This window comes from Trichogramma pretiosum, unplaced genomic scaffold, assembly GCF_000599845.2.
Source record: "Trichogramma pretiosum strain Unisexual culture from Peru unplaced genomic scaffold, Tpre_2.0 scaffold42, whole genome shotgun sequence".
Taxonomy (NCBI): Eukaryota; Metazoa; Arthropoda; class Insecta; order Hymenoptera; family Trichogrammatidae; genus Trichogramma; species Trichogramma pretiosum.
Window position 1 is genome coordinate 1170543 of NW_019641653.1, and position 13436 is coordinate 1183978.

Here is a 13436-nt window from a genome sequence, read left to right on the forward strand (position 1 = left end):
GTGTGTGTGTGTGTGTGTGTGTGTGTGTGTGTGTGTGTGTGNATCGATAAAATAACTTGCAATCGTCATCGCGTCGTACGTGCGTGGGCGTGCGTGAGCGCGCGCGAGCAGGCGAAAACACGCGGCAAAACAAAAACATAACAGCAGCACCTCGGGTGCACATCGCGCACACGCGCACATATATATACACACGGGCGGTCAGAATAGCGATCGCGAAAACAAAGTAATTCGCTGCATTAACGTTCGTTGAGAACGAGTTGAACGTCGGAATGAAAACCTATATACGTTCCGAGGCTTTGTTTATGTGAACAATTGTTTGGGAAACGTATACTGCATTTAGCCAAGGAAAAAAATCATCGAATGCGAAATGAAATGTGATATCGAGAGCCCCCGTTGCGAGCTTACGAATTATAGTACCTTCCAAGCTCGACCAAAAGTAATTTCGAAAAGTTTTTCCATGAATTTTCTTGAATCATGATACAGTTCGATGATCGAAAAAACGTCTATCCCGCGTACGATAACGTGATTAGTCGAAAATTAATGGGGGCGAGGCTGTATCGATTACACATGCACGTTTTTACGCACTCGGAAACACGCGCGGATATTCAATCGATTAACACAGATAGACTTTTAAAATAAGACCGCGTGAGCACACGTGTTCGCGATGGAGCATAGAAAAAATCGGCCACTCCTCTCTCTTTCTCTCTCTCTCTCTTCATCGATTCGCGTTCCGTTCGGAAAACTATCTGGGTGCAGCTTTTTCACCTGCGTATATGATAAATGACAAAGTGCATCGACTACTTAGCTGGAATTATTACAAATTTAAAGTCTATCTATCGTATACGAACTAAATTTTACGTACTACACACTATACAAAACGATGCTTTCTTTTTTAATTTTTCGCTTTTTTATGTAAATCTGGAAAAGTCGTATAGGGACGCGATCGAGCTCGCGCGATCATTGTCCCGTCTGTTTGAGCAACTTCCTCGTCCTGAAGCCCCGAAATCTGGCCTGTATCTTGGTCGCGGCCTCGTTCTCGTTGTGACGTCGTCTGCGCTCGAGAAATCCTCGGACGCGCGCCTGGATGACCGTGGCCGATTTGTCCTCGAGCGACTCCGAGCCCGAAGACTCGCCGTCGTAGCAGTCGTAGCTGTGTTGTCGGTGAAGTTGATGTTGCTGTTTGGCTTCCTGCATGCGGATACACCAATTACAATTCCATTTCATTTTATTTCTTTGTTATCAATTCTGAAAGACTGGCCGTGGCGTGATACTTGTTAGTCGAATTAGTGGGCAAATATACGTAGCGAAGCTTTAAAAAGCGATCGTCAGAGTGATAGAGAGAGAAAAAGAAAGAGAGAGAGCGAGAAGCAGTTGGCAAACGTGCGTCTAATCGGCGATGATCGTAAAACTTTGAAGGAATTTGCGCGCGATCGGAGTCTCGAGTTCAGTTTTAGCAAGCTTTAGTAAGCTCCGAGCCGAGTCGAACTGGCCGAGAGAGAGACGTTAGATAATCGGCGCATACCAAAGTCACTTTTCGTCGATGATGTTAAGCGGTGTGTCGCTTTCTTGGACGTTTCTCTCTCTCTCTCTGTCTCGGGGATTACGTAAAATTCTTCACCCCAACTGCTTTACAGGTCTGACGCCCAAAAATCAGATGTACGCGCGCGTGCATACATTTGAGCTGTTTCAATGGCATTAATAAGGTAATTATTTTACTCATACGATTATAACGGATTTTTTTATTAAATTTCTCGTTGCACGCGGATGGCTCACGAGAGCTTTCATTTTTATGTACAGATTATCCAGTTATACGCTAACAAATAAAAATGCAAGACTGTGGTTGTACAGATCTCGTTGCTGCTTTTGTTTTTGTCATTGATTTTTACAATGGAATAAATTCATCGCAATCTTTATTCACTTGAAAAAAAAGCACAATCGTGAAAGATATACAGTAGAAGAACATGATCAGTTCAGAGTCAGTACGTGCAGAGCTTGGTACAATTCATTTATAACTTCGAGCTTGCAAGCTCGCGCGCCCGCGAAAATTCGAATCACATAGAACGAGCGTGGCGTATCTATATACACATATATGTCATTCTAGCGCGTGCAAATTAGCATGAGTTAAGTACAAAAAAGCTCGTTGTTAGCTGCGACCGCGAGATCGCACAATGCACGTCGTACGTATAAACGTGTAAGTATGAGAATGAAAAAGATAAACAAAGCATAGAGTCGAGTGTTTGCGGATTTAGTCTTTGGTTGTTACGTACGCGCAAGTACTTTTTTTTTTTTTTTTTTAATATCATACTGCACTTGTTGCATAAAAGCTGCGGATCGAGCGTATTTATTAATGTAATAGCGATCGTCAAATCGTGAGCACCATTTGGCCTTGACGCTGAGTCGTGCCGTTGTCGAGTTGCTGCTGCAGCTGATGGTTGATGGTCGCGGCGGACGAGTTGCGTCGCGGCTCCTGTTGATGCTGCTGCTGCTGCTGCAGCTTCTTGCGCACCTGGTAGCCGCGAAAACCAGCCTGAATTTTGGTCGCCGCTTTGTCCGCGCCGCTCTGCTGCTGCTGCAGCTCCTCGCTCGACGACGATTTCGGCAGCTCGGTCATGATTCTCTTTGTTTGTCGCTCGAGCAGGATATATAACGCGAATATATTTCGATGCTCCGAAAGCACTGCGACAACACTCGGAGGATGAGACGCGCACACGCACTCGAGAGTTGATACGCGTATACAAAACGAATGAAACTTTCGTGGGATAGCGGCAGACTTTGCAGGCAGCTGTGCTTTCGAGCGAGCTTCGAGCTTTATGCTCAGTGCGTGCCGTGTCCGCTGTATATATATATTTTATGCCCGACGAGTTCGGACGCGCGCCACCGACTGAGCCCGAGTCAAACTCGGCGCTCCCGATATATAAACGACGTGACGTACGCTGTGTACAACTGCCGTATGTTATTGGGATCTCTCTCGCTCTCTGGCTCGTTCTCTCTCTCTCTCTCTCTCTCGGGGGGAAAAAGCGGCGAATTATATATATACGCGGCGCGTGCGTGCGTTCGGCAATCAGCGACCACGCAGACATCACGCACATTGCGGCTTGTTTCGCTCTTCTCGTGCGTGTAAGCATATATGTCTTTCTATCACTTGTGTATATGATGCCGATGCACATATATAGCATTGGACCAATTGACAACTGATTCGCGCGCGGATAAACGACTCTCCGCGTGTATATCGTTGCGGTTCCATCGCGTCGATGTATCATCATGATCAGGCACGCGGTCACCGATCATCGATTACGAGATTTTTGCCAACGATCCAGAATCGTACTGCAGTTGGCAGATCGACTCGTTAATTGGATGCGTTACGCGTGAAAAATGCTCTTCCAAGTTTCGTATCCTTACGTTACATCTAGTACGCGTGTACATATAAGCGAGAATATACGCAAGTGCGCTGGGCATTTGCGTCAGACGCTTCAATGAAAATGCCTTTGAGTCGAGAGCCGGGATGGGAGCTTACAGTACCTGCGTGCATGTACATACGAGCACGAGGCACGATTCCGTCATTGGGACAGTGATTTACGTAATACGTAACGATCGAGAGCGCAATTACGCACACTTTACGCACGATATTCCTCATCACGCGAATACGCGATGTATAGGTATATATGTATATGTCGATGTAGACAGGTCGAGCTTCGCACGATCAGGGACTCTTTGCTCTTCACGAAGAGGCACCTATATAGCGCGTTCTCGCACACGCAAGAACGCACACGCGAGAGACAAAGAAGAGCAGAGCGAAAAAGCTCGATTGATCGGGTAAAAATACACGACACGCGCGCGCGCGGGCCACACATCGATCCTCATGTGGGACGCTTTTCTTTCGTCGTGATCGTTGTCTTCGTTTTTTGTTATGCTTAAAAGTAGATCGACCAAAGAAACCGACGCGCAGCATCGGCGCGTGTGCTTGCGATGACGTTAAGGATCAATCGTTCGCTACCATCCGCAAAAAGAGCGAGAGAGAGAGAGAATAAAAAAAGGAGAATGTGTTTTTCGCTTCTACAAAAAAAAGCTCTCGCAAGCTCGCTTCGCGTTTTTCATTGAAAAACTGCCACTCGGTTGTAAATTTACATTGTGAAGCGCGCGAATACGTATGCGTGCGCGCGTCTGTGTACGTACGTGTCGTTACACGCGTGACTCTTCGCAATATATGCCGAGTTCATCGACACTTTCTTCTCCTCCTCTCTTTTTTCTCACTTTTAACCTCTTCGGATCGACAAGTACATTATGTGTACACTTGCTTTAATGATCTATGGAGGATCCCACAGAATGAATTGCGTGAAGCTAACTTTTGTGTTCTGTTGTATAGAGCAAGACCTTTAAAAGTCACGAAGTATGGATTCATTGAATATACTTTAAATCGTTGTTTAAATCAAAATGAAAATTGAAAAAAATACATACTCGCATAATCGCATAAAAATTGATATAAAAAATTAATTTACGCGCATAAAAATTTTACATCATTTTTTTTTCAGCGGTATTCGATCTAAATATACGCGTATTAACGTGCATATACACACAGTAATCGTTATATAGCATATAACGTGCGTTATTCAAAAGTTCGTTGATCCATCGTGCGGCCGCTGACGATTTATGCTTGCGCGCGCGCGCGCGAGCGAGCGAGCGAGCTTGCGACTGCTATTATTCTCGCACCAACACAGCCGCACGTACACGTATTGCCAGAAATGCACGATCACTTTCCAATTGATTCGAGACTAAACAAATTAAAATAACGCATTTCTCCTTTATTAAAATAAAGTTCAAAAATATTTTTACAATCATCTACGATTATTCATTGGTATAATGATGTAATAGAGACAAGGAATGTATATTATATGTAAGTATAACATAAGATATTTTGCAACGTATCGCAATATGGAGAACAATTAAGCTCAATTGAATTCGTATACACAGCGCCGCATTCAACATATGTATATTATATAATATATTGCAAAAGCATAAAAAAAGTTTCAAGTAATAGCTTATATCGACTGACTAGTATAGCAATAGAATACTATGATACAAAGAACATATTATGTGGTGTGTGTACAATGCACAACAAGATACAAGGGTTCAAGCATCGATTAGCCGATCGTCGGCCTAGGTAGTGGCCACGACGTTCGACGACGAGTCCGCGTCCTCCTCGTTGGATACCTGACTACTGGCGGTGGTATCGTCGAGCTGGCGCAGAATCTGCTCGTCGTCGAGACTCGTACCGGTGATCTCCTCGATGACGACGCCCTTGCTACTCTTGGGCTCGACAACGACGTGGCCCATGTCCTCGACGCTCGTGATGAAGTTGAGATAGCCGGCGTGCAGCAGCGGATCGACGGGCCTCGCTGCTGTGGGTGCCGTCGTCGCGGCGTGAAGCAGCAGAGCCGCGTCGGCTTGCAGGAGTTTTCCCAGAAGCTCCTGGACGACGTGGGCCGGGGGCGTTGGCGCGTTATTAATATCCGTAGCGGCGTAGGGACGTTTGATCTTGAGATCGAGATCGTCGGCGCCGAACACCGGCAGCGGTATGCAGTCGTGAAACTCGCCCGTGTGCTGCAGCTGATTCTCGGCGAAGGCGTTCTCCACCGAGAGGGTGGTGCGCATGACCGCGTCCTCGCGCGTCAGCCTCTTCTTCGACGTCTTGTTGTTTTCCTTGTTGTTGTTGTTCAGATTTCCGCTCGTCGGGGCGTTGTTGTCGATTTCGTCGACGATGCCAACGAATGACGTCTCGATCGCGGCGGCGGTGGCAGTGGCAACGGCGATCGCGTCGGCCTGCGAAACAACAAAAATGGACGCACGCAAGCACGCGCGAGCGTCAATTTCATTCATTCGTTCATTCATCCAATTCGCGCACGTGTGTGTGTGTGTGTGTGTAATAATAAGCGTGTGTCCGAGCGTGTGTAGGCGCGCCTCGACCCACGTCTTCGTGCACTTCGTTATATATATACACCAATCAGGGAAATTGTGTAACCGTAAAGAGCTGACGAACAGATAGATGGACTGGCGGACAGACGCGCGCGCGCGGGGAAAACGAGCGAGGCGTGCTCGAGCGCGCGCGTGTGTCAATCTCAAGGTCGCGAAGCGCGATGCGCTTTAAATTTATCCTAAAGCCCGTTTATAGGCTTGCGAAGTCTCGAGCGAGCGCGAACGAGGTCTCTTTCGTGAACTTGCGCGCGCTATACAGCGTAGGTATATATAACGGTATAAGCAGCAGCGACCGACGACGGTGGCGAAAGCAGCCGATATTTTTGCCGAATTCGTAGTGGTATATGTACGTTGGATAGCCGAGCGTCATCGCGACTCAACGCCTGAATGGTATACGATTATATTTATTTCAAGCGACTCTTTATATACGTGCATTTATTTTTACGTATTTCCAAACGGCGAATATTACTTCGCAGCCAGAGCTTTTCGGAGCTATCGAGAGCTGCTTCGCTCGAGAGCTTTTCCCACGCGGCGATTAGCGCTACGCCGCCATTAATCACGATATGTATAAAAAAAAGTCGGCTTGCGAGCTTGCGACGCGCGAATGGCGCAAGTCATCATCAACAAAACAATAAACTTACAAGCTGAAAAGCTGCATGTAGCTATGCGCTGCGTTGCGCGGTGACGCAATCGTGTTTTCAATGGAAAAAAAAGACCGTGATAACGAGTAAACAACGTGCATTGTGCCGCGCGGCGCTCGATAATGTGCGGCATATTCTTCAATTGCCGCGATGTCCCCCTTTTTTTTCCTCGGTCAATTCAAACTCCGCCACGACCTCCTCCTCCTCCTCCTCCTTCCATCTCTTTTGAGCGCGAGCGCGGATCTGAATAAATTTTAAAATGTAGCGCGATGACGATGGCAGATATTCACGAACGGCTTCGTTCGCTATATACGGTGGCGCGGCGCATGCCATGCAGGGCCTACATACATACATATAAACGTCTTATACGATCGCTCTATGAGGAAAAAAATGGAGCAACCACTGCACCGGTCTTACATATCGTGCGTATATATGCATGTGTATGTGTGTGTGTGTGTGTGTGTGTGTGTGTGTGTGTGTGTGTGTATGAACACGATCGCGTGCCTGGCGCACTTACAACGTCACGGCACTAAGCGCGGCATCTAGGCTAGGCCCGTACTTCAATTCTCTGCGATGAGCTTCGCCTACGTGTAGATCATCCGAGTTTTTTTTTTTTGTTCGTATTAAAGGGTCTCGAGCGCGAGCGCGTTCAAGTGGCATCTTGCAATATGCGCACGCAGTAAAGACTCGAGAGAAGATGAGTCAGTCGCGGTGCTCGTGTATGTATGGATATTGAGCTCGATCGGCGATAATTAGACGCCCGTGGCGATCCGAGTTGAGCGAGCGAGCGAGCTTGCGCCACTGAAAACGCGTGCCTGCGCCGTGCACAAAACGTGCTGCCCTAAATATAATTACGGTATAGGAAATCCGCGAGAAAAAATAAACATTCGCGCTTATCGCGAGCGCGCGACCTACACCCGCCCAAAATATCGCTTTAATACCGAGAAAAAAAAGGGAGAGAGAGAGAGAGAGGCGAAAAATCTTCACCAAATATTCGAATAAAATTTGGCCTTGCCGAATGGAAATAGACTCCTGACGCGAGCGCGCGTGCACATATACGAGTATGTGTTGGCCTATGTACATCTATACCGTAGGTGTATATCTATACGACTTTGCACACATACATAGCGTATGAAAGAGTAATGCAACTACTCGCTTATAAATATATATGTACGTTATACTTTTGACGTCACGGCGAGTTGTCGCTTATAAACGCACCCGCGCGTATACCGCGACGATCTCTCTCTCTCTCTCGTTCTATTCGCCTCGCAAGCTCCTTTTCGGCACCTCGTAAATTCATCGAGCGTGTCATAAATTATGCCCGCTCGGACATGCATCGCCGAAAAGAAGTACAAGTATTTATAATATGTACTTATATATACATTGCGTTCGAAGTATTTTTTATCCGCCGCTCGAGTCCGCAAGCTATAAAGTACTCGCGGGTGTATAGTAGTAATGGTGATACGCGTACAATCTATGCGGCTATATTATAGGCACGCAGAAGTGCTAGATTGAATCGGACGCTTTGGCGCTAAGCTGCGAGTTGCACGGCCAGTATATATATGGTAGTTAGTATACCGATCGCAAACAGAGGCTATTTTCGCGTGCGACTCGGCAATTAGAAAATAAACGAGACGAGACGCTTTGCGCGAAAAATTATAACAATTGTACTTGGGATATGTGTACCGTTCCAGTCGAGGAGCGAGCGAGCGTGTTTAGTGTGTGCCAGAGAGCGAGAGAGAGCGAGAGATCGGTCATGTAAATTAGAAAAAATATGCTATACGGCATTTTATATCCGTATAGTTGGGAAATATCGTGCTCTGCGCCAAGCTACACACACACACACACTAGTTCGAGCTAGTACAGCTAGTAGTGCAGCTGTTTAATCTGCAAAAGTCACGGATCGTACATGCAAAAGTATGACGAGGCGGCGGCATGTTATGCTATACTCGGAGGCGCGCGCGCGGTATACGGTATATATCGAAAAACGAGAACGAGTGGCAAAAACGGAGTGCGGTGGCGGGCTTTTAAAGGCAGGTAGCAGTAGTAGTAGTAGTAGTAGTAGTCCCCCTTACCACGAAGCTTTCCTGGATCGATGGTACGCTATCGAGAGTCGAGCTGCGACACTCGCTTCGCCGCTGCTGATGTTGCAGCTTGAAAGCTCTGCGGCGAGCCAGAAAGCCTCGTACACCTGTTTGAGAAAAAAAAATAAATAAATAAACAAAAGCACAAAATCCGCACGAGATAAGAGAGAATGTGGATGTAAATTATAGCCACGCGATATGACTCGTTTTATTTGTTTACCAGATTGAATCTTGGTAACGGCGTGTATGAAGCTGCTCGTATCGGTGATTGATAAGCTCGCGAGCTGCCGCTGCTGCTGCTGCAGCGATTCTTGTCCCGTCGCCTCGGCTAATTGAGCCGATGACGATTCTCCGCGCTCGTTCTCCGTATCGATCTTTGACTTGATTGAAATATCCTCGACAGCAGCAGCAGCAGCAGCAGTGCGTTGACTCGACGATTGCCGCTGTCGCTCCGACGACTCGTTGCAGATGTTGTTGTTTTCAATCTCGGTTGCGGCAGTGGTGGCAGCGGCGGTAGTCGCCGAGCTCGATAAATCGTCATCGTCGTTTTGGCTCGTTGCCGCACGCTGCATTCGTTGCGTCGCTGTTACCGCCACCGCTGCGCTTGTCATTGCCGTTATCGTAGCTGTTGTTATTGTCGTTGATGCCGCTGCAGCTGCTGTTCTGGTCGTACAATCATCGCTCGTACTTGTGCGTCTATTTTCGCTGATCATCGTCGTCGTCGTCGTCGTTTCTTCGTCATTTGCAGCATTGCGATGCTCGACAGCGACGACGATCGTTGCGTCGTTTACGTTATTATTTACTACTGCTTCGGAAGCTTGGATAACGTCTGCGTTACTTTCATCAATGGCAGGCGGCGATTTCAAGCTCTGCTCCAACTTTTCGTACTCTTCGATTTCCACCTGTTCCTCGTCGTCGTTGTTGTCGCCGTTATCGTCACTGGGACTCTTTTCCAAAGTATCGGGCGAGACGTTGGCAGCTTGCTCGTCGTCGTCGGTGGTCGTCGTCGCGACGATCGACGAGCTCGTCAGATCCGGCAACGAGTCGAGATTGAGCTCGGGCACGTAGGGCATGGCCGGGTCCAACGACAGACTCGATCGGTCGGTCGTCACGGAAGTCTCCTTGAACTCGTTGCTCGACTCGACCGAACCGCCGGTCGTCAACGACGCGACCTCCACGACTTCCTCGGTACGCTCGACCAGTCCGTCGGTCGTCATGCTGCTCTCCTTCGTCTCGTCCGTCGACTCGTACTCTCCCGTCGTCGTGACAGCCGTGGTCGTTGTCGCGGTAGTCGTCGTCGTCGTGGTCGTCACCGCCACCACCTCCTGCTGCTGCTGCTGCTTGTCCTCGAGTATGTCCTCCAACGAGCTCGTGACGACCCTCAAGACCTTCTCGTCGTCCGAGTCGGGCCTGTTGTTGTCCTCCTCCCTGATGAGGCTCAGCTCCTGTCGGGCCACGAGCTCGTCGTGATTAGCCTTGATGGCCCTGAGAAAATCGATATCCGAGCCAGTAGTGGCCAGCTGCGCCTCGGCCAGCTCCGTATCGCCGCGATGATCGATCAGCTCGCCGAAAACGTGCTCGGACGCGTTGCCGCTGCTGCTTACGGCGCTGTTGGCCCTACTCTCGTTTTCGGTACGCTGCTGCTGCTGTTCCTTCCGCTGCTGCTGGCGTAGGCGCGAATCTGGGTTATCGTACTCTATCTGCGTGCACACGTCCGAATCTGGGCTAGTCGGCCTGTTGTCGGGAATTATGACGGTAATCACCGAGTCGGGTATATCGCAGGGCGAGCCCTCGGTCAATATGTACGAGCTCGGCGACACGGCATCCTCGTTTCTAGCGCTCTCGCCGCCGGAACAGCTGCTCTCGTGGCTCTCCTGGCGCTTGTCGAAGCTCGGCTCGCTCGCCACCGAGCCCTGCACCCCGCTGTCTTTGTCCTGGATCACGTAGCCCTTGTGACTTTTCACGGTACCACCACCGCCAGCGACAAAGATACCGTCGATTCGACGCTCGACGTCCTCCAGTTCGAGCAGCTTCTTCTTGATGTCGTCGTTCAGCAGCAGATTCTCGGCCGACGAGTCGTAATCGTCGATCAATTTGTTCTTGGCGTTGTTGCTGGCCAGCTCGTTCTTGTTGTTCTCGACCAGGACGCTCTCTATGCGCTTGGAGACCTGCTCGATCTCGAGCAGTTTGCCCTTGAGAGTGTCCACGGGACTGGCTGGCTCATCGGCCTCGTTGTCGCGCTGCCTCGCGTCATCCTCGAGATCCGACGTCTCGAGCGAGTCCGGCCGTTGGGGCGCCACGCTGCGCGGATCCGGAGTAACGTTCAGGCTGTCTTTGAAGTCCTCCTCGTTATTGACCCTCAACAGCTCCATGATTTGTCGATCCTCCTCGTCGTCGTCGTCGTCCTCGTCCAAGTCCATATCCATGTCCTTGTCGGAACCCCCACTACCCTGGGGAGTGGGCAGTGTCGGCAGCACGAGCTGCTCGTCCGGTAATTTCTGGGACTTGCTCGACTCGGGGGAGATCGGCGGCAGGACGACGTCGGCGTGGCTCTCGGCCTCGCTGTTGCTGTGGGCCGAGACGCTCCTCGAGCTCTGCAACGAGGAAGCAGCGGCACTGGCAGTGGCGGCACTCGGATGAGCAGCGGACTGCTGCTGTTGGCCGTGTACGTTGCCGTTGCTGGCAGATACGATCGGCAAGGAGATCTTGGACTCGTCCGATCGGTAACCGTAGTTGCTGCTGCTCCGGCCGAGGCTCTGAGTCGAGGCCGACCTGCGTAACACGTTCTTGCCGTTGGTGGTGCCTTTACCGATCGTCTCGGGGTGCCGATGACGATCGAACAGCTGCAGACCGTCGGAACGAAAAGGCTCGTCCTCGGTACTGAGAGATCTCTCGATCGAACCGATCCGACCGCTGCCACCTCCTCCTCCTCCTCCTCCTTGACTCTGGTTCACCTTCAACGCCTCGATTTTCTGCCGCAGAGGCGTCGACGTCTCGTCGACTACCTGCTGGACTCGACGCAAATAGCTCGGTGGCTGCAGCTCTTCCAGACTCGGCATGCTGCCTAGATTCCTCACGAGAAAGTTGGGCTGCTGCTGTTTCTTACTCGACGTCTGCGTGTGCTTGCAGGGCCGCCTCGTCGCCTGCTCGTAATTCCTGCAACGAGAGCCGCAGCTATCGATTCTCTCGCAGCTGCCGTGATGGCCTCGGCCGCTGCGCTCGTGATGATGATTATGGTGATGATGATGATGATGATGCTGATTGTGACGATGCTCCTCGTTGCGACTGCACGAGCTCGAGGCGATCCTGCAGTGGCTGGCGGTCGCCAGGGGCGCGTCGCAATTTCTCTGGCGATTTCTCCGCAGCTCCGTCTTCATGTCCCTGGCCAGGGGTATCTGCGAGATGATCTTCGGCGAGTGTCGCGAGTGCCTGATGCAGCTGCTCTGGTAGTCCTGCGACACGACCTTGGAGGACGTCTGTTGATGCGTATTGGGGCCGCGACTCGGCTGGGGCACGCCGTACTTGCAGGCGTAGTGCCGATCGACCCGCTGCTGCTGCGACTGTTGCTGCTGCTGCTGCTCTTTGCTGGCGAGCTCGCGCACCTCCTCGGTGCTCATCTTCTGGCCGCTTATGCCGAAGATGCTGCGGTGGCGCTCGAGCACCTTGGCCGTCTCGTCGAGCGACCAGGCCTGATTGTTGTTGCTCGTGGTGCACTTGCGCGACGTCATCTCCTTCGAGTACTCCTTGGTGGTCTCGTATCCACCACTACCACCACCACCACCACCGCTGCTCGCCTGGGGTATCTTGGACAGTCTCGTGGCTGCAGTGCAGGCGTCGTTACCGTTGTTGCTCTTGAGGGTGGTCGTGGTGCGCGACGTCGTCATGCACGTGGTCGTGGTCATGTAGCTCTTCTTCGTCATGGTGCTCTTGGTCTGGGTCTGCTTGCTCGTCGCCTGCATCGTAGCTGCTGCTTCCTGATCGGCGCGCGATCGATCGTGCAGTCCTCGGACTCCGGACGCGGCTTGGTTGCCCGCGGCCCCGCAATTGTCGTACTGCTGACGCAGCCTGAGCAGCTTGTCGAAGTGCTGCGCGGCGAACATGTAGATGTTGTCGGGCTGCTGGCGTATCACCTCGCGGGTCAGTCCCTCGACCGCCGCCGCCAGACCTTGGGGTACTCGAGCTGGCGCCGCTACGTAAACCGGCTGCGGCTCGCTGTTCATAGTCTTGTTCTTTCTTGAGTTAATAAAAATTACCCGTGTGTCCTTGCAAGAAGCTGTCCTTGATCGGCCGAACTAGACCGATCGGCTGGAAGATCGAGCAAAGGTCGCCGCGACAGCTGCGACGTGGAACGATGGCCGAGCACAGCTACGTACCGTGTGGGTCGACATTATACGGATAGGCACGGACATGTCGCGAAGAGACGATTTCAATGGCAAGTACACACAGCTGCGGCAGCGGAGGCCGCCGATCAATCGTGCCGTTGGGCTTGGAGAGTTGAAGGACATTTAGAATGCATGGCTTTAGGGCTTCCGGAGACGGCGATCGGGGAGTATAAAGCACACAACACAGTGTATATTATACCCCTTGCACGAGTCTGCAAACACAAGAAGTTGTATACACACAGTCACATATACCCCACGGTGCACTCACACCCGCACGCGAGAGATATTACTACAATGCAGCGAGGAATGGACGATGCGGCGTGTGGGCAGTGGGCACAACAAACCGGCAGACAGACCAC

The 13436-nt window shown here is 50.8% G+C and overlaps 2 protein-coding genes across 2 annotated transcripts; both read right to left on the reverse strand.

The window, feature by feature from the left end:
* Position 1: 1 nt before the first annotated feature.
* Positions 2 to 2876, reverse strand: LOC106651956 (RNA polymerase II degradation factor 1). Its single transcript, XM_014370670.2, has 2 exons — positions 2378 to 2876; positions 2 to 1188 (listed from the first exon to the last, which is right to left on the reverse strand). Exons 1-2 carry the CDS (start codon positions 2609 to 2611, stop codon positions 958 to 960), a joined length of 465 nt encoding a protein of 154 aa, XP_014226156.1. The 5' UTR covers positions 2612 to 2876; the 3' UTR covers positions 2 to 957.
* Positions 2877 to 4791: 1915 nt separating this feature from the next.
* On the reverse strand, positions 4792 to 13326 carry LOC106651801 (serine-rich adhesin for platelets-like). The gene is made up of 3 exons (XM_023460082.1): positions 8916 to 13326; positions 8687 to 8802; positions 4792 to 5817 (listed from the first exon to the last, which is right to left on the reverse strand). Exons 1-3 carry the CDS (start codon positions 12913 to 12915, stop codon positions 5155 to 5157), a joined length of 4779 nt encoding a protein of 1592 aa, XP_023315850.1. The 5' UTR covers positions 12916 to 13326; the 3' UTR covers positions 4792 to 5154.
* Positions 13327 to 13436: the final 110 nt, after the last annotated feature.